At 41.8% G+C, this 27,534-nt stretch overlaps 1 protein-coding gene across 1 annotated transcript in view; it reads left to right on the top strand.

Annotated features, from left to right (window-relative positions):
- Positions 1-27,140, top strand: part of plekhg5b (pleckstrin homology domain containing, family G (with RhoGef domain) member 5b) — a 32,849-nt gene extending 5,709 nt beyond the window's left edge. Inside the window, exons 2-9 of the mRNA XM_048241218.1 lie at positions 19,554-19,609; positions 20,945-21,086; positions 22,312-22,411; positions 24,062-24,122; positions 24,277-24,368; positions 24,604-24,740; positions 25,532-25,701; positions 27,132-27,140. Of these exons, the coding sequence (XP_048097175.1) occupies positions 19,554-19,609; positions 20,945-21,086; positions 22,312-22,411; positions 24,062-24,122; positions 24,277-24,368; positions 24,604-24,740; positions 25,532-25,701; positions 27,132-27,140 (767 nt within the window). The remainder of the gene's footprint in view (positions 1-19,553; positions 19,610-20,944; positions 21,087-22,311; positions 22,412-24,061; positions 24,123-24,276; positions 24,369-24,603; positions 24,741-25,531; positions 25,702-27,131) is intronic.
- The last annotated feature ends 394 nt before the right edge of the window (positions 27,141-27,534 follow it).

Here is a 27,534-nt window from a genome sequence, read left to right as displayed (position 1 = left end):
GGTGACTCCGCATTGTGGGAGGGGGCCCCCCTAATCAAATTCTGCTTAGGGCCCCCAAAAGGCTCGGGCCGGCACTGTGTGTACTGTATCTGTAGTGCCGAAAAGTCATTTGATACCTCGTGAGACCTGAGTCTCCCACGAGACTTTCTGACTCCGGGTTGGACTCTGAGGCCGATGGCTCGCCGGACCAAAGTTGCAGGGCTGGTTTTTCCACTCACAGACGCTAGGGGGTGACAGTGAGACAAGTGGGACAGCCACCATTTAACCCGAAAAAAGTAATATAACCATCCCAGTGACTCTGAAGCTGTTAAGTTAAGGTAAATTAAGCTAACAAAACCTGCATAGTCCCCTTTAAGCCTCCCTTTGCCAATAAAAAAGCTTGTAATATTCTCCTATGACATCCCATACAATTAGAGAATACAACTCTTTGACTCATCCCATGTTTTTCTATGGAGTTTAGATCCGGAGACAGAGATGGCAATGGCAGAATAATTATAATAAATTATAATAAAATCATTTTTATATACTTGATATACATTGATCCAGTCATAACACACTTTTATTGTCTTGGCAGAGATTTTCATTGAAAATGTTAGTTTTTCTTGGAGTTCATGATGCCTTGCACCTTAATCAGGTCCCCAGGGCCTTTGAAATGAAAACAGTATCAAACAGTATCCCCACAATATCAAAGACCCTCCACCAAAATCCTCATTAGGCGTGGGGTTCTTTTCAGTGTAGTCATTCTTCTATGTGCGCCAAACCCACTAGAGTGTTTCTTCCCAAAGAGCGCAATTTTCTTGCAGTCTGATAATACACCACGATTCCAAAGTCACTATGTAACTCCTGCCATTTTCATTTGTTATTAAATGACAGGAAAGCCATGCCCTCTAAAAAATCTATTAGCATGAGGTCACTTTTGATAGATAATCAAAAGATCACTTTTGAAAGATAATACTTTTTCCCTGAGGCTGTCTGGAGAATGCCGGAGTGACGTGAGCATGTCAGCCCATGTTACCAGGTTAGAGGCTGCACACTGTCTGCGTGACACACTCGAGCAGGTTAGAGGCTGCACACTGTCTGCGTGACACACTCGGAGCAGGTTAGAGGCTGCACACTGTCTGCATTGACACCTTTCGAGAGCAGGTTAGAGGCTGCACACTGTCTCGCGTGACACACTCGAGCTGTGCTGAAAGCGGCGTGACAGCTTTCTGGTGTGGAGGCTGAACACCGTCTGCCAGCCCCTCGAAGCAGGAAAGACGCTGCCATGCTCATGACACACTCACAGGAGGCTGCACACCGTCTGCGTGACACACTCGAGCAGGTTAGAGGCTGCACACTGTCTGCGTGACACACTCGAGCAGGTTAGAGGCTGCACACCGTCTGCGTGACACACTCGAGCAGGTTAGAGGCTGCACACCGTCTGCGTGACACACTCGAGCAGGTTAGAGGCTGCACACTGTCTGCGTGACACACTCGAGCAGGTTAGAGGCTGCACACTGTCTGCGTGACACACTCGAGCAGGTTAGAGGCTGCACACTGTCTGCGTGACACACTCGAGCAGGTTAGAGGCTGCACACTGTCTGCGTGACACACTCGAGCAGCAGGTTAGAGGGCTGCACACTGGGTTCGCGCGACACACACCTCGGCAGGTTAGAGGCTGCACACCGTCTGGGCGCGGGACACACTCGAGCAGGTTAGAGGCTGCACACCGGGTTCGCGCGGACACACCTCGGAAAGCAGGTTAGAGGCTGCACAATTGCTCCGCGCGGACACTGCAGCAGGTTAGAGGCTGCACACTGTCGTGACACACCGAGCAGGTTAGAGGCGCACACTGTCTGCGTGACACACTCGAGCAGGTTAGAGGTTGCACACCGTCTGCGCGACACACTCGAAAGCAGGTTAGAGGCTGCACACTGTTCATGGACACACGCGAGCAGGTTAGAGGCTGCACACTGTCTGCGGACACACTTTCGGAGCAGGTTAGAGGCTGCACACTGTCTGTGTGACACACTCGAGCAGGTTAGAGGCTGCACACTGTCTGCGTGACACACTCGAGCTGTGCTGAAAACGCGTGACAGCTTTCTGGTGTGGAGAGACATAGAAAACACCACGCAGCCGCCACGCAACGGGCACGCCATGCTCTTGCCACACAGGCAGTCTGCAGTATAAGTATATATACTCTTTTGATCCCGTGAGGGAAATTTGGTCTCTGCATTTATCCCAATCCGTGAATTAGTGAAACACACTCAGCACACAGTGAACAGAAGAACACACACATTCCGGCACAGTGAGCTGCCTGCTACAACAGCGGCGCTCAGGGAGCAGTGAGGTGCCTTGCTCAAGAGCACTTGAGCCATTCCTACTGGTCGGGGTTCGAACCGGCAACCCTCCGCTTACAAGTCCGAAGCGCTAACCAGTAGGCCACGGCTGCAGACAGTCTATATGGAATTTGTTTTGCCTTTCTTCCCATCCTCCTTACTGTGTCTAGGGGAACCTTTGAATTATTTGTTTAAACTATGAATAGCCTATAGTAATTTTCAACAACGTACCTACTTTTATAGCTATAAATAGCCTTTACTTTTATAGCCTGTCCCTGTAGGAATGGCAATACACTTTCCTTCTTTCCTGTGTTCTCTTGTCTTTCACAGTGGAAAATGACAAGGGGATTCAACCTCTCACTCTTAAAATGAATGTGTTGATAACAACACAACTTGCGTTGTTTTAACACATCTCTGTGTCGAGAAAGGGACCACACAAGTTTGTGTTGTTTCCTTTTTATATTTGTTGCACAAAATGTGGTGAAAATAGCACAACTTGCATTGTCTTTTTACAGTAACACATCTCTGTGTCCAGATAGGGACAACACATTCCTAATATTTTCATAGTGAAAAAGAAAGTCATGAATACTGTACAGCTGAAAGTTCACAGACACTTTGATTTACTTACAGAAGTTGAATTTCTTTATGAGATATGTTTCTAAGAATACATTTGCTTCTCTTCAAGGTTGGATTTTTTCTCATTGTTTTCACCGAAAGATACAACTTTACCAGGGGTGCCAATAATTCTGGAGGGCCCTGTATGTATGTTTTGTGTATGTGTTTAGGTGTATGTGACTGAGATCAGTCAGAGCTCCCTTCTCGTCAGCTCTCCCCCCTCCTTGCTTCATCCATGACAGGATCAGACAGAGCCTTGAAGGTGTGGCCCATGTGGAGTGTTTTGGCAACGCACCACACCCAATACAAATAGCTGTTTAGGAAGAGAGAGGGAAAATGTCATAGGGAAAAACACTTTCGTGTTTTTTTCCCCACAAGTCTGTTTCATGCTGTCTGAGTTTCTTTTATTTTCTTAACTTCCTCTTGCTGTAAGATATTCACACAGTACTTTGGATCTCATAACTGACGGAGGGCTGTGTAGTCTGTTTCCTGTGGTGAGTCATTTGTCTGAGGCTGCTGATGTTTGGATTAGTGTGCATTGATGCAACCTGATTCAGAGGAGGTACAGCTGTGTCCTGCCTCAGATCTCAGTGGCTGCCCTCAGCTCCACTGACTCCATCCATCTGCATAGATCAATAGATGAGATAGGCTTACTTTGAGTGTGTGTGAGTGTGTGTCTGTATTTCAGTGTATTACACATGTAGGTGTAAAGATTAGTTTTGAAATGTATTGTTTTGAGGCTTGATTGGGATCTCTTTGTATTGATAGGATTCTGACACAACAGACGCTCATCAGAGGTCCGCAGTAGTCTAGAGGGGGAATAGAGATGAATCATAGTGCTTGGATAACAAGGTGCAGATCTAGCAAGTGTCCTGTAGGCTGGAGTTGTATCTATGTGATGGAATTCTTCAGTGCTGTCCAATCCCACAACAGCATTGTTACATTCAAGAAGCATTGAAAAATGCTTATCGTATATCACCTGTCTTAATTAAGAAGAAATTCTTTCCTATGAAATGACAAATAATAATCTGTGTAAGGGGCCATGAGCCAACAATAAGTTTTGATGAGAAAATTTGCCAACATTGAATTAAAATGTATTATATTTTATGGAAAAAGTTAGCATCTAAATGTAAAAAATAAAAAAACAAACTCTTCACTCTACTTAAAAGTGAGTTTATTATTATTAGTATATTGGACCACAATCACCTGCTACTGTATATGGAGAGATGGCAAGGCCATTTTCATTGTCAGGATGTATTGGTGGAGAGGGAGTTTCCCTGAATAATGGAACACAGGTGGCAAGTTTACTGTGAGCACCCAGAGCCAGTGGAGGGTAATGAACAGTGAAGACACATGTACCCTCATTAGTTGCTTGAATACCAAACATGTGATAGAATGTATGCAGAGATGTATTCTATCAACAGCTATTACAAAAAGGTTGGTGAAGACCAATTGGTCTAATTTTAATTTACCATCGCATTTACCAAGGTTTCCCCCCAAATGCCCACTAGTTAACTAGTGAAGGCCATTTCAGCCCCACTAGTTAACTAGTGAGGGTGTTGTGGGCCTTACTAGTTAACTAGTGGCATGCATATTTTGTTCACTAGTTAACTAGTTACACCTAAAAATACAAACAAGCTGACCGTTTTTGTCCACTAGTTAACTAGTGGAACAATTTAAGTCTCACTAGTTTGCATGTGTGGCAGTGAAGCAGCTCACTAGTTAACTAGTGCGCACAAGACACACACTAGTGGCTGTTTTTGAAGCTATCTAGTTCACTGGTAATGCAAAAGGTACTCTTACTAGTTAACTAGTGACACATTGGCCTTACTAGTAATGGAACAGGACATGCTCACTAGTTAACTAGTGAGCATATCTGCATTATTAATGCCTTTCACTAGCTTATAGAGAGCATTTTGAGCCTTACATGTTAGCTAGTGAAGACAAAACACTGTCCATAATGAACTAGCAGGAGAAAAATGCCCCTCACACTAGTAAACTAGTGGAATTTGAATAAATACACAAACGGCTGGCATTTTGTGCAACTAGTTAACTAGTGGGACATAACATTGGCCACTAGTTAACTAGTGTGCAATGTCGCACTTGCATGCAAATGAAGAAGGCGGAACAAGGATTTTGATTGGTCCATTTAGGACTCAGAAACCTAGAAAACATGGCTGACTTCGTCCAGGCTGTTCTAAGAGCAAACTTTTATAAACTAAGATCGTTTGAGCATAAAAATATGTTTTGATAACGTGTCCAGTGACAAAGTTGTGGTGTATTGCTGTAATCTTCGTTCAGTTAATGTCTACAATCTTTAGTTTTTCAGTTATTAGTCTGAAAATCGCGATAAAACTGGAGGCATTTGTATATGGTTGCCTAGCAACAAAACGTTTCAGTAACATGAGTATTGATGATAGCACTGCTAATGTGGCAAGACTAGCTCTAGTGGTTAAGCAGCAGGAGATCATGTGGGAGACCAGGGTTCAAATCCTTAGAAGTGCATAAAGTTTTTTCTTGATCTTTGAGCTTTTAATTACTTTTGAAACCATCTGCAGTTAATGTGTACAATCTTTTGTTTTTCAGTTATTAATCAGAAAAGTGCGACTGAATGGATACATATATATCTGTGGTTGCCTAGCAACAATAAACAAAGAATAATATTAAAATCGATCCCTTGAATCTTTGGTGTGGATCACTAAGAGCTCACTTGTTAAAGCATGGGGTTTCCCTGTTATTATTAAAAACCATTTTGACAGAATAGGAGATACTGCATACTGCAGGCTCTGCTTTACTATCTATACTGAAGTACCGTAGCAGAGCAGTGTGTCACTTTAGCCACTAGGGGCACCCATCAGGACCTGATCGCGAGGCTATGAAAAGTAAATTTACTTTTAGACTGGGTGGGATTCTTACATAATACCCAATAGGAGTCTTCTACCCACGCTCTCATTAGAATTTGCATAATAGCCGTTTCAGGCACTAGTTAACTAGTGAGCTGCTTCACTGCCACACATGCAAACTAGTGAGACTTAAATTGTTCCACTAGTTAACTAGTGGACAAAAACGGTCAGCTTGTTTCTCTTTTTAGGTGTAACTAGTTAACTAGTGAACAAAATATGCATGCCACTAGTTAACTAGTAAGGCCCACAATACCCTCACTAGTAATCTAGAGGGCATTTTTGCCTTTACATGTTAACAAGTGACCATTTTGGCATCTCACTAGTTAACTAGTGGGGCTGAAATGGCCTTCACTAGTTAACTAGTGGGCATTTTGGAGCACACTAGTAAACTAGTGACACTTATTGCACCTCACTAGTTAACTAGTCGAATGGAAATTGCCATCACTAGTTCACTAGTGGGTGTTTTGGTGCACACTAGTAAACTAGTGACACTTTTTAGACCTCACTAGTTAACTAGTGGGCATTTGTGTCTTCACTAGTTAACTAGTGAGCAGTTCTGCCTTCACTAGTTTACATGTAAGTGTCACATTGAAGCCACTAGTTTACTAGTTAAAGTTCCTTTGGCCAGCATGTTAACTTGTGTGCCACATGCAAAAGTTGTGGGTGGGATTTTGTGAAATTCTGCGCTGTGATTGGTTGTCATGTTCTATTTGGATATAGGGAGCCAATAGAAAGCCTCAATTTTCAGAGTTCTCCGCCTCCTAATTTTAATTCTGCGCCACTAGCTGACTAGTGTGAATTTAGGCTTCAACTAGTTTACTAGTATACATTTATGACCTCACTAGTTAACTAGTTTGGACAAAGGATGCATCAACTAGTTAGTGAGCCTGCTGTCATCACCTAGCTAGCTAGCTAGTAAGCCATTTATGGTTCACTAGTAAACTAGTGACATTGACCTACTCCAACTAGTTAACTAGTGAGGAGTTTTGCCTTCACTAGTAAACATGTGCACATTTTTGGCTGTCACTAGTTAACTAGTGAGACCCAAAAGGCTTCAACTAGCTGACTGGTATGCATTTTGGCCTTTACTAGTTAACTAGTGGACATTTCTGGCTCTTACGGCCTTTACTAGTTACTAGTGGACATTTCTGGCTCTTATATGTGTTCACTAGTTAACTAGTGGGCATTTATGCTGTCACTAGTTAACTAGTTGACAAAAATGGCTTGCATGTTGGCCTGATATCGAGATATCAGAATAAATGCTCAAGCGGCTGGCCAAATTACATAGAAGTTAACAAGTGGGAATTTGACATTCAGTAGTCAGCTAGTAAACATTTTTGCACCTTACTAATTGACTAGTAAAATATAGAAGTCTTTAAACTAGTTAACTAGTGCACATTTTAGTGTCCACTAGTTAACTAGTGAACATGCTGAGCATTACTAGTTAACTAGTAAGATATGAAACATATGAACTAGTTAACTAGAGAGAATTTGGGCCTTACTAGTTAACTAGTGAGCATTTTGGCTGTCACTAGTTAACTAGTTCACACAGAAATGGCTCACTAGTTAACTAGTGGACAGAAATGGCTTGCATGTACATGACAATTATGCCTGATATCAAGATATCTGAATAAATGCTCAATCGGCTTGCCATAATAGGCTACCTGAACGCATGTTTCTTCAATCTCCTTCACTGACGCCTATAGAAAATTGCTTAAAGGTCCCAACACAACGATCAATGATCACATTTCTCTCTCATATTGCTCCTCATAACCATCTATACAAATCTAGCCCGAGGTTTTTTTTTAGCACATCCGAATCAAGACATAGCCTACGCACTGGACCACATAATAATCACATAATAATAAGGGCTACTGCACTTAAAACTTAAAAAGATTGACTTCCCGAACTTTGAAATTGCAATCAGTAACTGGCATCGGGTGAATTAAGCTTTTTTTTTAAGTCGAACAGGCTATTATTGCGCACCTCCATGTCACAGGAGAGACTAGTGGGCTCGCCCTTCTATGAAATGAAAAAGACGTAGGCTATGATTTCATTGCTGAGTTTGTGGCAAAGTAAGTAAGAAGATTTTTTTTATCTGAGTCAGGATATGGCGAGTCAATGTCATTTATTTGTCCAATGCTAGCCTACAGACGTACGTAAGTGAAAAGGCCCTCGCACCTGTCAAGTTCGCACAGGGCCTCGCACCCCTTGCGACGGCCCTGTAGCTCCTCCTAAGACAATACAAATACAGTACGTGATAAACGCGGAAAAAGTTGACAGGTAGGCTGTTTCGGTCCAGGCCTTTCGGCCTTTTCAAGGCATTTTAAGGAAGGAGTGGTAGCATGCAAATTGACCCAGAACAGAAGGCACCAATAAATTGAAGCGGAGGGTCATGCGTTTTTTCTCAATCACTTTGGGGTCATAGAAAAGTTTCTTGCTGGCGAGGGACGGTCACGTCTTTTTTTTTACTAATGCTCCCAAAACTCCTCAGGTAGCCCCTTAAATAAATAACGAACAGTCCCTTACCTTGACATTGATAGGCTTATCAGCCCTTTAAACACCCTTCAAGGTTGATGTATTGTTGCTGCCGAAGAAAACCTGTGAGTTTCATTCTCCTAGCTTTTATACTTTGCCATTTTGAGTGCAGACTGGGAGGGGGTGAAGCGAAGGCAGCCCATCTGATTACAGAGCTGATGTCCTAATAATTGGCACTCCTCATTGTGTGTAATGTGTCAGACCTCGGAGCTCTGCTTACATTAAGACCTACTCAAACATTTATATATACTGAGCTTTTTATGCCGTTTAATGAGATAGGACAGTGGAGAACAGGAAGCGAGTGGGAGAGAGAGTCAGGGTGACATCTGGAAAGGACCACGGGGCGAAATCAAATCCGGGTCGCCGGTGTTCCAGTTTAGATGGTGAGCAGGTTAACTTGTGATATTTGCATAAAATCCGTGAATATTCAACAAGACCCTGCCTACTTGTTAACAGCGCTGTGAATATTCAACAAGACCCTGCCTACTGCCTGAATATTCAACAAGACCCTTAACAGCTGTGAATATTCAACAAGACCCTTGTTAACCTACTGAATATTCAACAAGACCCTGCCTAGCGCTGTGAATATTCAACAAGACCCTGCCTACTTGTTAACAGCGCTGTGAATATTCAACAAGACCCTGCCTACTTGTTAACAACGCTGTGAATATTCAACAAGACCCTGCCTACTTGTTAACAGCGCCTACTTCTGTGAATATTCAACAAGACCCTGCCTACTTGTTAACAGCGCTGTGAATATTCAACAAGACCCTGCCTACTTGTTAACAGCGCTGTGAATATTCAACAAGACCCTGCCTACTTGTTAACAGCGCTGTGAATATTCAACAAGACCCTGCCTACTTGTTAACAGCGCCAGAATATTCAACAAGACCCTGCCTACTTGTTAACAAGCTGTGAATATTCAACAAGACCCTGCCTACTTGTGTGAATATTCAACAAGACCCTGCTGTGAATATTCAACAAGACCCTGCCTGAATATTCAACAAGACCCTGCCTACTTGAATGAATATTCAACAAGACCCTGCCTACTTGTTAACAGCGCTGTGAATATTCAACAAGACCCTGCCTACTTGTTAACAACGCTGTGAATATTCAACAAGACCCTGCCTACTTGAATATTCAACAAGACCCTGCCTACTTGTTAACGCTGTGAATATTCAACAAGACCCTGCCTACTTGTTAACAACGCTGTGAATATTCAACAAGACCCTGCCTACTTGTTGTTAACAGAATATTCAACAAGACCCCTGCCTACTTGAATATTCAACAAGACCTTGTTAACAGCTGTGAATATTCAACAAGACCCTGCCTACTTGTTAACAGCGCTGTGAATATTCAACAAGACCCTGCCTACTTGTTAACAGCGCTGTGAATATTCAACAAGACCCTGCCTACTTGTTAACAGCGCTGTGAATATTCAACAAGACCCTGCCTACTTGTTAACAGCGCTGTGAATATTCAACAAGACCCTGCCTACTTGTTAACAGCGCTGTGAATATTCAACAAGACCCTGCCTACTTGTTAACAGCGCTGTGAATATTCAACAAGACCCTGCCTACTTGTTAACAACGCTGTGAATATTCAACAAGACCCTGCCTACTTGTTAACAACGCTGTGAATATTCAACAAGACCCTGCCTACTTGTTAACAGCGCTGTGAATATTCAACCTACTTGCCTACTTGTTAGAAGCGCTGTGAATATTCAACAAGACCCTGCTTGAATATTCAACAAGACCCTGTGAATATTCAACAAGACCCTGCCTACTTGTTATTCAACAAGACCCTGCCTACTTGTTAACAGCTGTGAATATTCAACAAGACCCCCTGCTTGTTACTTGTTAACAGCGCAGAATATTCAACAAGACCCTGCCTACTTGTTATATTCAACAAGACCCTGCCTACTTGTTAACAGCGCTGTGAATATTCAACAAGACCCTGCCTACTTGTTAACAGCGCTTGTGAATATTCAACAAGACCCTGCCTACTTGTTCAACAAGACCCCGCCTACTTGTTGTGAATATTCAACAAGACCCTGCCTACTTGTTAACAGCGCTGTGAATATTCAACAAGACCCTGCCTACTTGTTAACAACGCTGTGAATATTCAACAAGACCCTGCCTACTTGTTAACAGCGCTTTGCTCTGCCTCCACCCGTCCAGTGCTGGAGATTCACATTTTCACAAGCCTACAGTGGGGACAGAATATGAAGCAAAATCTTGCCGAAAAAAAAAAATCATGTATAATGCATGTCTGCTTAAGCATCCACACAAAATGTTGTTCAAACAGGAAATGTGAAAGTAAATCAGCGAAGATTTTCTTAGGTTTCGAACAGTCTCACTGAGGCAAAATGTCCCAAGCAGCAAGCACAATCACCACTACGCCACAGAGAGCAACACTTATCATTAGTCTAGTAGAGTAGTCTACTAGCTTACTAGCTATCCTGATGTCCATGTTAACTGGTGATAGCCTATGACATGAGCAAACACAGCGAATGCATGCCTTGAATAATGCAGATAAATTTTGCCTCAGTAATTTTGCATCACAAACAACAAACTGGCATGACCCCATCAGACGTTGTTCGTTTTTTTTTTTTGCAGAAACACACATCGTGCGCAAAAATTATGAAGATCACTTGTGGGCCTCGAACTGCTCACTAAAATGGCAAGCTAGCAGTGATAGGCCATCCTGCTAACCAATTGCACCACTGGTCATTTTGTATCTCTACAATAGCATGGTGTTCCGATTATATGAATGTGTAGGCCTATGTTGTCTTGTGACAGCTTATTTGTCAATCGATCAAGATATTCATTATCAAACATAGGCTACGTGAATGTTTTGCAACAGGCTGCTGAATGAGCAGTAGCCTAATAGGCTGCAGTAATAGGCTAAACTATTTTCTAATTTAGGCTATGTGGGAATCTGAAACAGCAACATATGTCATCAAACTCTCTAGCTACATTGAAGTTGTGTAATCCATAAAATACCATAATAACCATTTTTGTGTCGTCAAATTAGGACCAACAAATTAAATAATATAAGTCTAACTCGGAGAAAATAAGTTTGTTCACTTCACTAGACAGCTCACTGCATAACTTAACCGAGACTAAGATAACACTAAGTTATGATAATTTTTGCATATGACTGACGTGTTTCATATTATTAACCCCCAAAACGGAATAAAGTGTTAGTGGGACATGCCAGTTTGTTATACATCAGTTTTGGTTTTGGTATGTGAGGCAAAGATGAACTTTTGAGGCTTGCATAGGCTTGCATATGCCCATGTTACATTGTGATAGCACCAGTTAACATGGGCGTATATTTCTCACATATGTTAACCTGTGTTAACTTTGACTAAAACTTAGACGATGTAGAAGCTAATCTGATCAACTTTCTTGTCCATGCGTGGTTCGAATCTAGATCGCTAGTTTTATTTTTTTTTATTCATTCAGTATGTGTCATATTTGTGTGGATAATGCTTAAACAGACATTTTCAGCGATATCCGTTATATTGTCTCACTTGCAAACACTTCGTGAAAATGTGTATATATATATATATATATATATACTTTTGATCCTGTGAGGGAAATTTGGTCTCTGCATTTAACCCAATCGGTGAATTAGTGAAACACAAACAGCACACAGTGAACACACAGTGAGGTGAAGCACACACTAATCCCGGCGCAGTGAGCTGCCTGCTTCAACGGCGGCGCTCGGGGAGCAGTGAGGGGTTAGATGCCTTGCTCAAGGGCACTTCAGCCGCGGCCCACTGGTCGGGGCTCGAACCGGTTACAAGTCCAGAGTGCTAACCAGTGGGCCACGGCTGCCCTTAATGTGAACCTGCACTAGGCGGAGGCAGAGCATGCTCTTAAGAAGGAGGCAGCTTGTTGAATATTCACTGATCTTATGCACCAATTAATCTGCTCACCATCTAAACTGGAACATCGGCCTAAGGTGCAGGTGTCCCAACCAGTCGCGCCACGGCTAGGGCCACAAGTCTTCCCTTAAGAACATTATAAATCATAGTATCTGTATTACATTGATAGTGAACTCAGTTGCAGTAATCTAACAACATCATGTTATCATGCATTCATGTTCAAACCCTACAACCAAATCTCTACATTCCATTAAGGCTCGTGGAGTAGACCCTACCTGTTGTCCCTCTCCTTTTTTTTTTTTGTCTGAGCTCAACTTAAGCTGTTCAGAATTAGCCGATCCCACCATTCCCCGTTTATTGCACAAGAACTAGGGGAAATGATGGTGTTTGTGTATTTGGGTCTGAGTGTGTATGTGATCAAATGTATACACTATTGTGTGTTCCACTGCCGCTAAGCCCCCTGCTGAGGCTAGATTTAAAGGGGCTAACAGCAGAGCAATACCTAAAGGATTACTTTCTTATAGCAGACCCTAGAGAGGCACTCGTGCATTGGCCAGGCTCATTGCTTGAGTACTAATCTTAACTACTACTTCAGCTAGCAAGCCAACATAAACCTAAACATTCCTGTTCCGACTGCCCAGGTTAAATGCAGTAGCAGTTTCACTGTAGATATCCCCTGGGTTTGTGATGATGACCACTATGGATACCCTCCTACAACTCAAAACTTTCCAAGCAGACCGCTAAAATTTCAGCCAGACCATAACGTATAAAAAGAGACTATGGTTGAAAACACATTAAATGAGATCCCTTCCCAGCTATACAACACATAGAGGCACTCACATTTACGGTTGAGAGGACTCCCCTAAGCTAAATGTTTGAGTAGGTCTTAATGTAAGCAGAGGTCTGACACTCTGGCCTCTCCGGACTCATTACACACAGTGAGGAGTGCCTTATTAGGACATCAGCTCTGTAATCAGATGGGCTGCCTTCGCTTCACCCCCTCCCAGTCTGCACTCAAAATGGCAAAGTATAAAAGCTAGGAGAATGGAACTCGCAGGTTTTCTTCGGCAGCAACTATACAACAACCTTGAAGTATACCTGTAATAATAAAAAATAATTTCTATGTCTGAACCTGCGGTTCCTCTCATACTGAGCAGGATTACAATTGCAACAACACATCATCAGTAGGGTAAAACTAACCTGTCTCACAACGGTCTAATCCCAGCTCACGTTCCCTATAAGTGGGTGAACAATCCAACGCTTGGTGAATCCTGCTTCACAATGAGAGAAAGAGCCGACATCGAAGGATCAAAAAGCGACGTCGCTATGAACGCTTGGGCGCCACAAGCCAGTTATCCCTGTGGTAACTTTTCTGACACCTCCTGCTTAAAACCCAAAAAGCCAGAAGGATCTGTATATAAAGGGAAGACTTGTAAGAAGATGTGAAGACAAATTCTCAAAAATTCTGGATGAATGTAGAATTATAGAATTAATGTATGATGCATTAATTCATGTAATAGTTGTTTTATGGTCAGATTAATGATAGATAGATAGATAGATAGACAGACAGACAGACAGACAGACAGACAGACAGATGGACTATTGATCCCCAAGGGGAAATTCAAGTAATGTAAATCTTCTAAAAGATAAGAGTAATATGGCAACAAAAGGAAAGTTGAAAAGATGAAAATCACTGAAACTCCTGTGAAACTTGATGAGCAAAAGGGTGAGTCAGAAAATTAGTGTGTGAGAAAGCGGGAAGAGAGGGAGTGGTGAGGAAGAGAGGGTGGAGTGAGTGATTGTGTGCGTCTTGGAGGAGGAGTGGTAAACACAGCCTTGTGTTTGTATCAGAGCTCTCCGTCTTCAATCCTGGTACAAACACATTGTTACCACATCTCACTGGAGAAGACTTCACGAAGGAAACACACACTGGTTATTGGTCTGTACGTTCACAGGCAGAATATGTTAGGACTGGTGGAGTAAGGAAAGACATTGCAGCAGGTGTTGTGGTGGTTATAGCTGTGACTAAGACCAGAGGAGGGATTACCTTTGTCTCAAGACTCTCACAGCCTGTGTGTGCGTGCGTGCGTGCGCGTGCGTGTGTGTGTGTGTGCCTGCCAGCCACAGGTGAGTTACACAACACTTGTGTGTGTGTGCTTCTCTCTTTCTAAATATGAAAGGTGAACATTTGCCTTTAGATGTATTTATCTAATAGACACAGTGGTCTTTTTGCACAGCTGGCAGATACTGTTTTTGTTTCTACCTGTGTGTGTTTGTTGTATATGTGTGTGTGTGTGTGTGTGTTTCTACCTGTGTGTGTTTGTTGTATGTGTGTGTGTGTGTGTTTGTTTCTACCTGTGTGTGTGTGTGTGTGTGTTTGTTTCTACCTGTGTGTGTTTGTTGTGTGAGTATGTAGTTAAATTGCTAACTTGATTGACCCAAAAATCACCAGTTCAGAGTGATATTGGTGTATGGCTGTCGGTGTGATTCTTATTTGAGTAACTCAGTAACTAAGTGTACATTTCAGTGTCTGTATGTTCCATTGTGAACAGTTTCTGTATTCTGGTAGATTGTCTCTTAGAGACGCTTAGACTTACTTTTCATTTTTCCCCATTCTCTGCCTTCATACTTAACATCTGTTTTTATATTAATCATTTCTCCCATGCCAGCTGACTCTCTTCCAATGACAAACAGAAAATAGACTGTCAACTTTCACGATTAGTCTGTTAACATCACCAGAGATGAGGATGTTTTGCCCAAGTAATTAGTTTAGAGGTCATGTCACTAGGCTACTGTTGAAGAGTTTTTTGAATACTAAGATCTTATTCCCCTACTTTTCTTCTTTCACTTCCTCCTCTGGTCTCTCTCTTGCTTTCTCTCACCCCTCTTGTCCTTCCCTGAAGCTATGGATAGCAGAATTGCGTCACGGTTGAAGCTTGTCTCAGACAGCTCTGAGAAGTGGTCCACTTGATTAAACGAGAGTGGTCGACAGAAACATTGTAGGATTGAAACAAGAGACGGAAAAGGTTAGTGAGAGCAGCTGTGGGTGAAAGCTGAAGTTATCCAGTGCGGTTTTATTGGTCACAGTTTTGGTGTAAGTAGATCGGACCACCATGTTTTAATGGATGTCTGCTGGATTCTCTTACAAGGCCATTCTCATTAGGTTTAAATGCCAGTGGAAATGCTTTTCTCTTATGCTTAAGATTTTAAAAGATGTGTTTGAATATGTATTGCTGACAACATAGCATAGTATAGAGTTTAGTACTTTATCCGTTATATCCTGTGGTCTGGCTATTTGTGTATATATAAATATATATATATATATATATAGGTCTGGAAAAAATTAAGAGAGCACTGCAAATTTGAATATGACCTTCAAATCATTCGAATGTCACTCAGCAACTGTAGGATGACATCAGAAAAATGTGCAGTGGTCTCTCAGAGCTGTATGCACTGTATATGCAGTATATGTACGGCTCAGATCATGGTACATGGGACTTCAGACAATGTGGTATCACTGTAAGTGTAGTGCTCTGGCAAATGTAGGTGCTTTTGAAGTTGTCACACCCAACTCCACATATACAAGAACACACTTGCAGAGTAGTTGGGGACTTAATAGTTCTGATGTCTTTCATTTGATTAAATACAAAAACATTTGTGTGCTAATGAAAGGGTTGTTCATGGTAGAATGATGTTCCTTAGTAAATCAAATCAGTTTGGTCAACTACCAGGTGTGTGTGTGTGTGTGCGTGTGTGTGTGTGTGTGTGTGTGTGTGTGTGTGTGTGTGAGAGAGTCTGCGCATGTACATGTTTAGGCAAAATACCTGAGAAGCATGTTCTAACACACACTGTAAGGAATGTTTCTAGTGGGAAAAGAACAGTTTCCACTCTTTTTGGTTCCCCTGTTGTTGGTCCTCGTGGACTTGTCTCATGTCACTATTCCCAGATGAGATGTGGGGTAACCAGAGTCCTTCCTCTGTCTACAAGCTCTGACCATAATGCTGACAGGCTGATCATACCTGAATTAGTCGGGTCTTTATTTTTTAATTTGTTTATTACATATGCCATGTTGATAGCTTCCTAAAACGAGTGACTGACCTAGGCCTGGGTAACACAGATAACTGTCCAGGGCAGCATCTTGCTGGGGGCAGCACAGGCTTTGGCAAAAAAAAAAGTTGTGACATAGGCCAGTTTTCCATCAATCATTCGCTTGTCACGTTGATGATATCATATTAGCATAATGGCTTGAGTTGGCGCCCTGGCTCTAGTGTTTTTACCCAGGTGGCATGCTGCATTCATAGGTCTTTATCTCACTCATAAAAATGAGTTGGGGAGGTGGGTTGGTATAGGTTGACCTCAGGCAGTATCACCAAACTGCAACCCTCTGTGTCATCTTGAAAGTTTAACATCAACTTCTTTTCTCCTGAAATGATAGTTGTTGAAGTGAATTGACTGCCTAGAAATACAACGTGTGCAAACAGGTTCAGTGTTTGCAGTCATATTTGGATTTCCTTCCTGCAGGCAGTTTACTAGAGGCTAAGCTTTACAGGATTTTTATGAAGCGAAAGAGAAGTTTGAAGGGAAAGTGACAGTAGCCAGTTAATGCAGTAGTTTGTCGTTTTCATCACCAGTCATCATCATTGGGGCAAACCAAACTGGCCAAGAAGCTGTTTGCTTGAGTTGTACTATGCAATGTTTCTTACTCTAAAATTGACCATCAGCATTCTAGAAACCTGTGTTTTGCGTGTGGGGATGCTTGTGGCTCAGCCTTGGTACGAAAAGAAGAAAAAGCCGGTAGTGACTGCTCCAAATGTAAGAAAAGAAGCATATTGTTTGGGCATTAGGTGGTACATGCCCCCAGATGACTCAGAGGGGAGTCATGCTATTTTGTCTATTTTGGAGGGCTAAGTGGTTAGCCTGGCTAACGCCAAAGATGGGGTCTGGGAACTACACATTCATTTTCTCGTATTTGGCGACTAAGTGATAAGGTAGGCTACAGCCTAAATCAGGGCTATATGTTTAAACTGCTGTAACTTGTGGTTACATAACAGCCCTACTGCTACAACTTATGCTACTTATGCCATGTTCTTTTTTTTTTTTTTAAGTATATTTTTTTGGGCTTTTTATGCCTTTAATTCGACAGGATAGTGGAGAATGACAGGAAGCAAGTGGGAGAGAGAGTCGGGGTGGGATCCGGAAAGGACCTCGGGGCGGGAATCGAACCCGGGTCGCCGGCGTACGGTGCAGGTGCAGTGAGGGGTTAGGTGCCTTACCTACTGGTCTGGGTTCGAACCGGAAACCCTCCGGTTACAAGTCCGAAGCGCTAACCAGTAGGCCACGGCTGCCCCCCACAGTACATTAACACCATTAATTATTATGAATACTGTACATTAACTCTGTTGCCCAGATATCCACTAAACAAGTTCAGTCAGCGCTGGCAAGTTTTTCTTCTAATACCACTTTGTACTTTGTGTGACACTGTATTAAATACAATGCAAATCAATGAAAGACTGCCGAAGCAAATGTAATGGTGCTTTTGACAATGCCATTGTTATAAAAATGCTATATAAATAAATTGACATTGGCATTGACAAAATTCTACATATAGCTCCTATACAAGCATCTTCAATCTCAATGATTGCCACCACTGTTGGGACATGGTAGTGTATGTGGAAAATAATCTGTGTGTGTGTGTGTGTGTCATGGGCTGGCATGACGACTCTAGGCCCACACACTGGCATGCTGCACTAACAAACCAAATTAACATATACACCCGTCCTGACCGCTGGCGAAAACGCAGAGAGCCAATGTGTTAATATCAGGACTACTCATAATGTGCTTAGTTTCAACCCTGAAATCCGCAACCAAAACTACATTAAGAAGCGGTAAATATATACACTATCGGTCAAAAGTTTGGGGTCACTTAGAAATGTCCATTCCACTCCATTATAGACAGAATACCAGCTGAGATCAGTTGCATTATCAGGGCAGCAGTTTTCAGATTAGATTATGTGCTTACATAATTGCAAAAGGGTTCCCCAATGTTTTCTCAGTTAGCCTTTTAAAATGATATCAGATTAGTAAACAAAATGTGCCTTTGGAACATTGAATGAATGGCTGCTGATAATGTTAATGTTAATGATAATGTAGATGTTACATTAAAGATCAGCCATTTCTTTCTACAACAGTTGAGAACCCTTTTACAATTATGTAAGCACTTAATGTAATCTGAAAAGTGCAACTGATTTCAGCTGGTATTCTGTCTATAATGGAGTGGAATGGAAATTTCAAATTGATCCCAAACTTTTGACCGGTAGTGTATTTCCTATACTATTTATTTGTTTGTTTGTTTGTTTGTTTGTTTATTCATGTGGTTGTGACTATTAGCACAGTGTTTGTGTTGTCAGGTGAAACATAACAGGCTCTTTGCGGATATTTGGATGCTGTGTTGTTTTAATCAGTATTGCTACGGTCATTCCAAATAAAATGATGTGTGTGCGTGTGCGTGTGCGTGTGTGCGCGTGTGTGCTGGTTATCCCTGACTTTGTGGGACATTATGGTGTTTCTACCAAAGGTTGTTGGGAGATTTGTGAGAAAGAAATTTGTGTTATTTGCACAAATATACTCATGCTCAACATCTTTAGGAACCTATGTGCAGGACACATTTTTAGAGACAGAACTTTCTAGAAATGTTTAGTTCCTAACTGCAGTTAGAGTGCTTGTAAGTCAGTGCCATCCCAACACAGCCCCATACACAGTGGCTCTATCCACACACACAACTATGGGCTGTGGCTGTGGGAAGGCATAAAAGCACAGTTAACTCAATTCCACTGATTGGACTGGTTGCCGGTCACACTTGTGAGCGCCAAAAGGGCGCTGTTGTTCATAAATGCTCTATTTAAACATGTTTGTCCCGAGGCGAGGAGCCTTGGTTGTTTGCTATAGAGCACAGACTAGAGAGTACAAAAGCCCCTCTAATCCCTCCGCCCTTCTCTCACTCGGTCAGATGGAGTTGTCCGGAGCACCGTCAACGATTAGCATAGCAGATTAGAGGGCTTCTGGCCCTGGGGAGCTGTCTCTCTCGTCCAGTAGGTTGATTGGGAAGGACCCCTCCCGCACACTCACCCTTCTGGACTTAACCTGGCTAGACATGAAGGCCAGGGGGGTTAATTAGGCAGATCGGCTGCCGCCCTGGGGGAGGGGGCAAAGAGGCAGAGAGGAGGCTGGGAGGAGGATCACTGGAGTTCCGTCCAGTGTTGTTCTCCGTGTATGTTGTGTGGTCAGGGATGGAGCCCATGGAGGCAGACAAACAGCAGTGCTCCCATCCTGCACCTCTGAAGGTAAAGTGAGATGAATGTAGGTGTGTGTGTGTGGGGGGGGGGGGTTGTTTAAGGTGTTTGGGAACTGAGAAATTGGTTCTATACTTTTATCCTGTGTCATTGAAAAGAGCTCAATGGTGTTTTAACCCCCACCATTGACTTCAAGGCAGCGCTGCGACCGTTGACTTTAAGGCACCTAACCCAAACCCTGACCTTAACCCTAACCCTAACCCTAACCCTAGTGCCTTCCATGCGGCGCTGCCTGGAAGATGACGTTGGAATGGTTTTATTTCTGTAGCACTGCACTGTTGTCTCCAGATGACAGTTTAAATAATGTGTATATTACTATTGTGTAATAGTTTTTAACCTTATTCTAACAACCACACATGATACTTAGTGTTTTAAGACAGAACAGTATAGCGGACTGATGCGTGTCTGCATAAGTACATTGTGTTGGATGTTTGTTGATATTGAAAAGCCCCACTCACAGTTTAAACACACACAGACACATGCATATGACAGGAAGTACCTTTGCCGGATGCTTATTGTCTCTGTTCCTGTGTGTCTGAAAACTGACCCCACAAGCTTCATACTGGAATGTACAGGCTGAGCAAGAAAGCTGAGGCTGAAGGATGAAAAATGGTGTCAGCCTTGCAGTGCTGTTTGTCCCTTTCATCCTCAAAACCTCCTCTGACTTCAGTAGATGAAACAATATGGTTAGGATAACCGTGTATGCTATCTATAGTCAGTGTTGGGAAAGTTCACTTTCTACGTGAACTAGTTCAAAGTTTTAAAATTTTAAAATGAACTAGTTCAGTTCATAGTTCATAATTCAAAATTTTGAACTAAGATCACACTTTCCAAAAATGAACTAGTTCATAGTTCTTTTTTTTCATATGTTGCTGCGAGCTATTATTTTTCAAAATTATTGCGACAGCCCATATAGAATGCAGTTAATTTAGGTTGAGGATCTGTCTTGACAGTCTTTTGATTTTTTATTGGCTTGCACATACCTTCTAGCCAGGTGCTTCAGTTCAATGTGCCGTTTCAGGTTTGCTGTGGATGTGACTGAAGTGCGGGCAAAGTTTGCACAGAAATGTATGATTTTTCCAATCCTCACCGACCTTGTCATAAAACTTGTTTAAATTATCATATTGTCCATCCTACACTGGAGAGTCTTGCCATGTGTTTGTATTCATTTATTCTGTTTATGTTCATGTCTCTGTGAGACAGAGGGAAATAGATATACAATGTTGGATATCAGGATCAGTTAAGGATGAGGATTAATATACACCCCTCTCTCTCTCTCTCTCTCTCTCTCTCTCTCTCCCATTCTCTTTCCCCCTTCTCTTATAGGTGTGCCACCATCCACATTGCCAGGAACTCAATAAGGAGGCCCCACTACTGCTTTGCTCCTTATGTGATGTCCATTGCCATCTCAATCCAGTAGACAGTATGCACTTTGACAGGCACCCACATTTTAACCCAAATCTACAAGGTAAGAAAAGGGAGAAAACAACTCATAACCGTACAGACTGTACTGGCACACAGGTATGCACACTGATGCTGAAGCTATCTTTGATACCAAGCTATGTTTGATACTGAATTTAGGGTAATGAAGTATCTGGATAAATACCCATCATGATAGCTATTGCAGAGTTTTCATATATACTCCTATTATCATCCTCGATCATCATCATCTATGGCCATGCTGTCTGTGTTCTGCAAGAGTTTGTGGGGACAAAGTAGTGATTTTAAGTGAGTAACTTCATCTCAGACATCGGCTCCGATGTCGGCTGTGAGATAAAGGGCTAGTAGAACCAATCTTGTGCAATCTTACAGAGATGTGTGATCAAATTCTCATGGTGGATACAGTTGAAGGAAGGTCAGGAATATCATGGAGAATTGCTGAGATTATATGCATAGGCCCGTAACTGCACACTTATTAATAATGTGGTGTGTGCAGGGTCTATCTATCCTTTTAATAATGTGGTGTGTGCAGGGTCTATAGTATCCTTATTAATAATGTGATGTGTGCAGGGTCTATAGTATCCTTATTAATAATGTGATGTGTGCAGGGTCTATAGTATCCTTATTAATAATGTGATGTGTGCAGGGTCTACATTAATAATGTGGTGTGTGCAGGGTCTACATTAATAATGTGGTGTGTGCAGGGTCTATATTAATAATGTGGTGTGTGTGTGTTCAGGGTCTACATTAATAATGTGGTGTGTGCAGGGTATATATTAATAATGTGGTTTATTAATAATGTGATGTGTGCAGGGTCTATAGTATCCTTATTAATAATGTGATGTGTGCAGGGTCTACATTAATAATGTGGTGTGTGCAGGGTCTACATTAATAATGTGGTGTGTGCAGGGTCTATATTAATAATGTGGTGTGTGCAGGGTCTATATTAATAATGTGGTGTGTTCAGGGTCTATATTAATAATGTGGTGTGTGCAGGGTCTATATTAATAATGTGATGTGTGTGCAGGGTCTACATTAATAATGTGGTGTGTGCAGGGTCTACATTAATAATGTGAATAATGTGGTGTGTTCAGGGTCTACATTAATAATGTGGTGTGTGCAGGGTCTACATTAATAATGTGGTGTGTTCAGGGTCTACATTAATAATGTGGTGTGTGTGTGTTCAGGGTCTATATTAATAATGTGGTGTGTGTGTTCAGGGTCTATATTAATAATGTGGTGTGTGTGTTCAGGGTCTATTCTGTCACGAAACGTGTCCACCCGCTCTTGTCCCCCGCGCACCAGTCCTCCATCTGACCTGGAAGAAGAGGACGAGGCAAGCAGCGAACAAGGGTGAGTGAATTTAGTACACACACACACACACACACACACACACACATTTGATTTTTTTATTTGAATCTGCCAATTAAACTTCTTTACAGAAAGGATTAAAATATTCTCAGAGATGATACAGTTTTGACATTCAAGGGTACATAAAGCATCGCCTACACCACACAGCAAGACTGCCTATCACAGCTGATGTGGAGCAGAATTTTGCCACACACACACATACACATGTAACGGATGCCAGCTAGCTTAGCTGTGCTTGTGGAACGTTGGTAAACCTCACTCTCTGATGCCCCAAAAGTGCTGCTGGCATGAAAGCTAGTAGCCTGGGCTTTTAGCTTGATTGTCAGCACACTCAACTCCCGATCCAAGGTGATGCTGCTTCGCGGGTTCGAGTCTGGACGTGTGCAGGGCTGAACCGCGCAGGTTACACACACACACACACACACCAATAGCAATATCTTGTCCACATAACACTTAACAATTTATTATGAGACTTTTTCTTGTTTTTTTATTCTGTGCTATTTATTACATTTTATGTTGTTTTTGTTGTTATTGTATTTCCATCTGGAAACATGAATCAATACGGATTCACACCTAATTTACTAAACAAACGTTTGACATAAAACTGGCGTAGGACTGGTGTACGCTCAATTCCACGCAAAGCATGGCATAAATAATTGAATTCATGGAATATCGAAATTATATTTAATTAAATATATTATATATAATTAAATTCTCCTGCACATTTGTAGCCTACTTTCCGTAATGTAGCCTGTTATGTTGACACATTTGATGGCTTAGGATAGCCATATGTGGAGAGAATGACCAGTACTTTCGCTTTGGAAAGCGCAACAGTCATAAATTATTTTTTTCAAGGGATAAATGGCAGGTGTTGTATGGTTTTGTAATGAATGTATTTGTAGTATGATGCATTCTCTCTGCGAAAATAAAGTCTGTTACACTTAAATCGCTATGGTTCCCTGGCTTCCTTGATGGCAGTTTTCTAGCTGTCAAAATGAACAAGGTTCAGCTGGAATTGTAATGTCACTGTGGCTATATCCAGATCAGAAATAGGATCATTCGACTTGATGCAGGTCTGGCTTGATGTGATGCATGCTGGTTAGAAATGGTGTCCAACTTCCTCCTGCGGGACAGGAAGTTACCATGATGTCACCATGTCACATGTCACACTTCAGTCAGTTTGTGCGAGTTGCTTTCCACGAACTGCACAAGTTAGAACCCGTCCTCATGATGTCATTTCAAACTCCTGATTGCACAGTATCTGAAGGAATCTGCTCCCTTATGTTGGAATGTACAAACATTAACACAAATACAAGGGATTCCTTTTTATATCTGATTTTTGCGACAGTTGTACTGACAACTTTTTGATATTCTGTTATTTTATGCTGTTGGATATACTATACAGATGATACAATATGTAGAGGAAACACTTAATACTGAATTTATGTGCTATATGCAGAACTGTTAAATGTATGACAACAGTGGTTTATTAAAAGAATATAGTAATTTATTCCGTCAGCCATCATAAAAGAAGTAGTTATTTATTTCCGTCAGCCATCATTGTAAAAAAATATTTTCTTAGAAAATAAAATATGCGTTTTTGTTTGTCTATTTTTGCACATATATTCTCAGGGAGCATAAAATAAGAGGAGCCAAAGTGGTGAAGAGGAAACCAAGGCGACGACATACAGATGTAAGTTCAGAATATTGCATGGGATCAATAGACACACACACACACACAAACAAACAATTGTACTCTTACTTTTTCCTCTTTGGATGGTTTTGGATGGTGGGATGTTTTCCTGACTTAGCAATTCAATGTTGTATATGTGTTCTGTACACTCCAGGACCCCAGTAAAGAATGTTTCAGTCTGAAGTTTGACCTCAGTGTGGACATTGACACTGAAATTGTGCCAGCGGTGAAGAAGAAGACCTTGAGGTAAGAGTATTAAAGATGACGAAAGGAAGATGAAACATGGAAGGAGGCAGCTCAGTTAGGAGTGGAATAGTTTTCAGCTGTTCTCATATCTCTTCCTTTCGGCTCATTTGTCACATTTAGTGTCTGTTTGTTTGATAATGGTCAATGGTACAATGGTTGTGTGTGTGTGTGTGTGTGTGTGTGTGTGTGTGTGTGTGCGTGTGTGTGTGTGTGTGTGTGCATATGAATGTTACAGAGAAGTTCTTGGGCCTATATTTGAGAGGAAGGGCGTTGAACTGTCTTGTGTGGACTTATTCCTGGATCAGTCGAACACACCACTTTGCTTACATTTTGAGGCGTATCGTTTTGGGGGTCACTATCTCAAGGTTAAAGGTGAGTATCCCTGTTAACCTGCCTCATGATGACACACATTGGCTCCCCTGCATGCATTAGCTAATAGTGACTGTTGAAGTAGTCTATATCAACAATCAGTGAAAAGTCGTCATTTAATGTAGTCATTTTAAATTGTTCGTAATGTCTGTTTATTTCAGTAACTTCAGTGAGAGACAGTGCAGAATCTTACCTGCAGCTTTCTCTCATCAACAGACAGTTATCAGAGTTGACCCACACCCTTCCCCAGTGCTGAGACCAAGCAGTGACACTCAGTGTCCTGGTTAATGTAATAAACGCTCTCTTCTACTCTGCTAGTGTCTGGACTAATGCAATAAGCTCGTACCACAAAGTTGCTGAGCTTTGGGGTGGGTCCTGAGATGAGAGCTTGATTTGTCTGTCACATGTTTGCCTACTCTAAAAAGAGAAGAAACTTGCAGATTGTGTTTCTGTCTTTCTTTGACCTTCATAGTAAATGTAACTATGAGCATAAACAACCTGCACCTAAAACTACTTCAAACTAATTTACATACCATGCCTCAGACATGAGAAACACACACACACATGCAAAAATGGACACACACACACACACACACACACACACACACACACACACAAGCATAGACATCTCCAGCTCTGTTGCACGTTACCTTTAACGGTAGAGCTAGATGCAGATTGATGACCATTATGTGTATCCTAAGTTCATCTCCCCACTCTTGACCGTATTTAGATAGATAGATAGATACTTTATTGATCCTCAAGGGGAAATTCATTTGCATTTGTATATATGGCAGCACGTCCTGGAGATGAACTAAAGGTGGAGCAGTGTGTTAAGGACCTGCGCTCGCTAAGCCTACCCAACATGAAGCAATGCGGAGGGCAGAGTAGCTACATCCTAACCCCACCCCCTGATCGCCCAGAGCATGGCTCCCTAGGACGCCGCGACAGCAGTGTGGACCTGCTGGTGAGTACGCTGTACAGGCATGTCTGCACGTTTCCTACATGCTGCAATTTCACCTCTCATCACTCACCTCCTATCAAGTCTGACTTTGTGTTGCTATTGCCCTTCTGTGATGTACTGGACATCAACAAAAATGACATATTTTCCAGAATTGACTCTAGAGTAACATTTTTGAACAAGGCAAAATATTACAGATTGATTGAGTAGATTTGTGAAAATAGGGGTTGTGTTTAAAATTGTTATTTGGCAATGTTGTAAAAACTGCTTGCATCTCACTGCATGCCCTCCCTGTGTTGATAACAGTTGATAACAGTGTAAACTCAAGCTGTGCTCACAAGTCTCTAATCATAAATGTCCAGCGATACAGATTTCTCTTCTGGCTCATTGGCACCAGAGAGGTTATTATAAACTCTCAACTAGGCACAACTGTTTTATATGCATTTGTATTTCTTGCCATGAGATTGCAAGTTACCATTGTTGAAAAAAACCTCCCCAACATCTAAACGTCCCTCTTTACTTTCACCTTAGTATCATTGTTTGAATCATACTGCAAGTGTCTGATCATGTCTGATCGAAAACATGAAACCCGGTGTGTAAAATAGTAGTAGTAGTAGTAGTAGTAGTAGTAGTAGTGTAAAAGTACATCAGCTTTTTGATTTAAAATTATAGGACTGTTCTATGATATGCTGGAGGTGGACGATTTTGTTTTGTACACTGTGTACTCATTTGAGGTGAAGAGGCATGATACATGTGTGGGCTAGTCCTGTCCTCAAGGCATGGGGTCAAGTCAGACTAAGTCATACATTCGCACACAGACATGCTTGATTTGCTTTTCAAGCAAGTCAGGACCCAATCTCTCCTAGTTTAGTTAGGAATTGTGATGTCATAAGTCTCTTATTCAGACATACTATAAAAGGGACACAGACATGTGTTAAATTAAAGCTGTATATCTCCTGATAACTTTACGTGAGGCTATGTTATGCTTTCCTATAGTTCCTTCCTACTGTAACAAACAGGCAGATCATCTGGTAAATTGTTGACTATGTAACTTTAACAAATGTAACAAATGGTCCTAGACCACTTGATCAGCTGTGCCAGATTACTCAGTGGCTGGTGATTCACCTGACGCTAAGTCGTCATGAAAGATTACTGTTGAGGCCAGGTGATTTCTCAGCCTAATTTAGATTACACAATTCACAGAGGTGTGTCATCATACACCCTCATTGCAAATTTCTCTCTAAAACCAGCCATGAGCCAAAACCCCCTGTTACTTCTTTAGATTGGACCTGAGTATCTCATAAAGCAGTGTTATCCTTTATTTGCTGGAAATGGACCTGATTTAATAGTGTTGTAGCAACTTTCAAAAACAGTTGTTGCTTTTATTATTGTTTCGAGTGTTAGTGTTAAGGTGTGCTTTTGTGTGTCTTTTACAGCTATTGTGAGGCCTGCTCACTTGTGCTGGTATAGTTCATAAGATGTTTTGCTTGTCTACTGTTATGTTTTTGGCTTGAAACATGGTTTTGATCTTTCATATTAGTTCTGTTGTACAAATACAGATATTGTCTGTTTGTATTGTACTGACAGTTTTGGTCAGATTTATGATAATCAGTCAAATATTTTTGGGGTTCTGCTGTAGAAGTGAGGAGTTGAGGGAATGGTTAGCCTAAGCTTTTACTCACAGTTTTAACAGAGCTATTCCCTTACTGTCCACTAGGTATACTATTAGGTAGTAATATTAGCTCTTGCCTAATCCACTGGCTGGTAGTCTATGCATGAGGCTAAGCAGGCACTCCCTGTGATGAGTGGGCGAGTGTTTGTCTGTGTGCCTGTCTGTGC

The sequence above is a fragment of the Alosa alosa genome, chromosome 4 (assembly GCF_017589495.1).
Source record: "Alosa alosa isolate M-15738 ecotype Scorff River chromosome 4, AALO_Geno_1.1, whole genome shotgun sequence".
NCBI lineage: Eukaryota > Metazoa > Chordata > Actinopteri > Clupeiformes > Clupeidae > Alosa > Alosa alosa.
The sequence above is the reverse complement of the archived record's forward strand: the minus strand, read 5'-3'. Positions and strand labels throughout refer to the sequence as shown.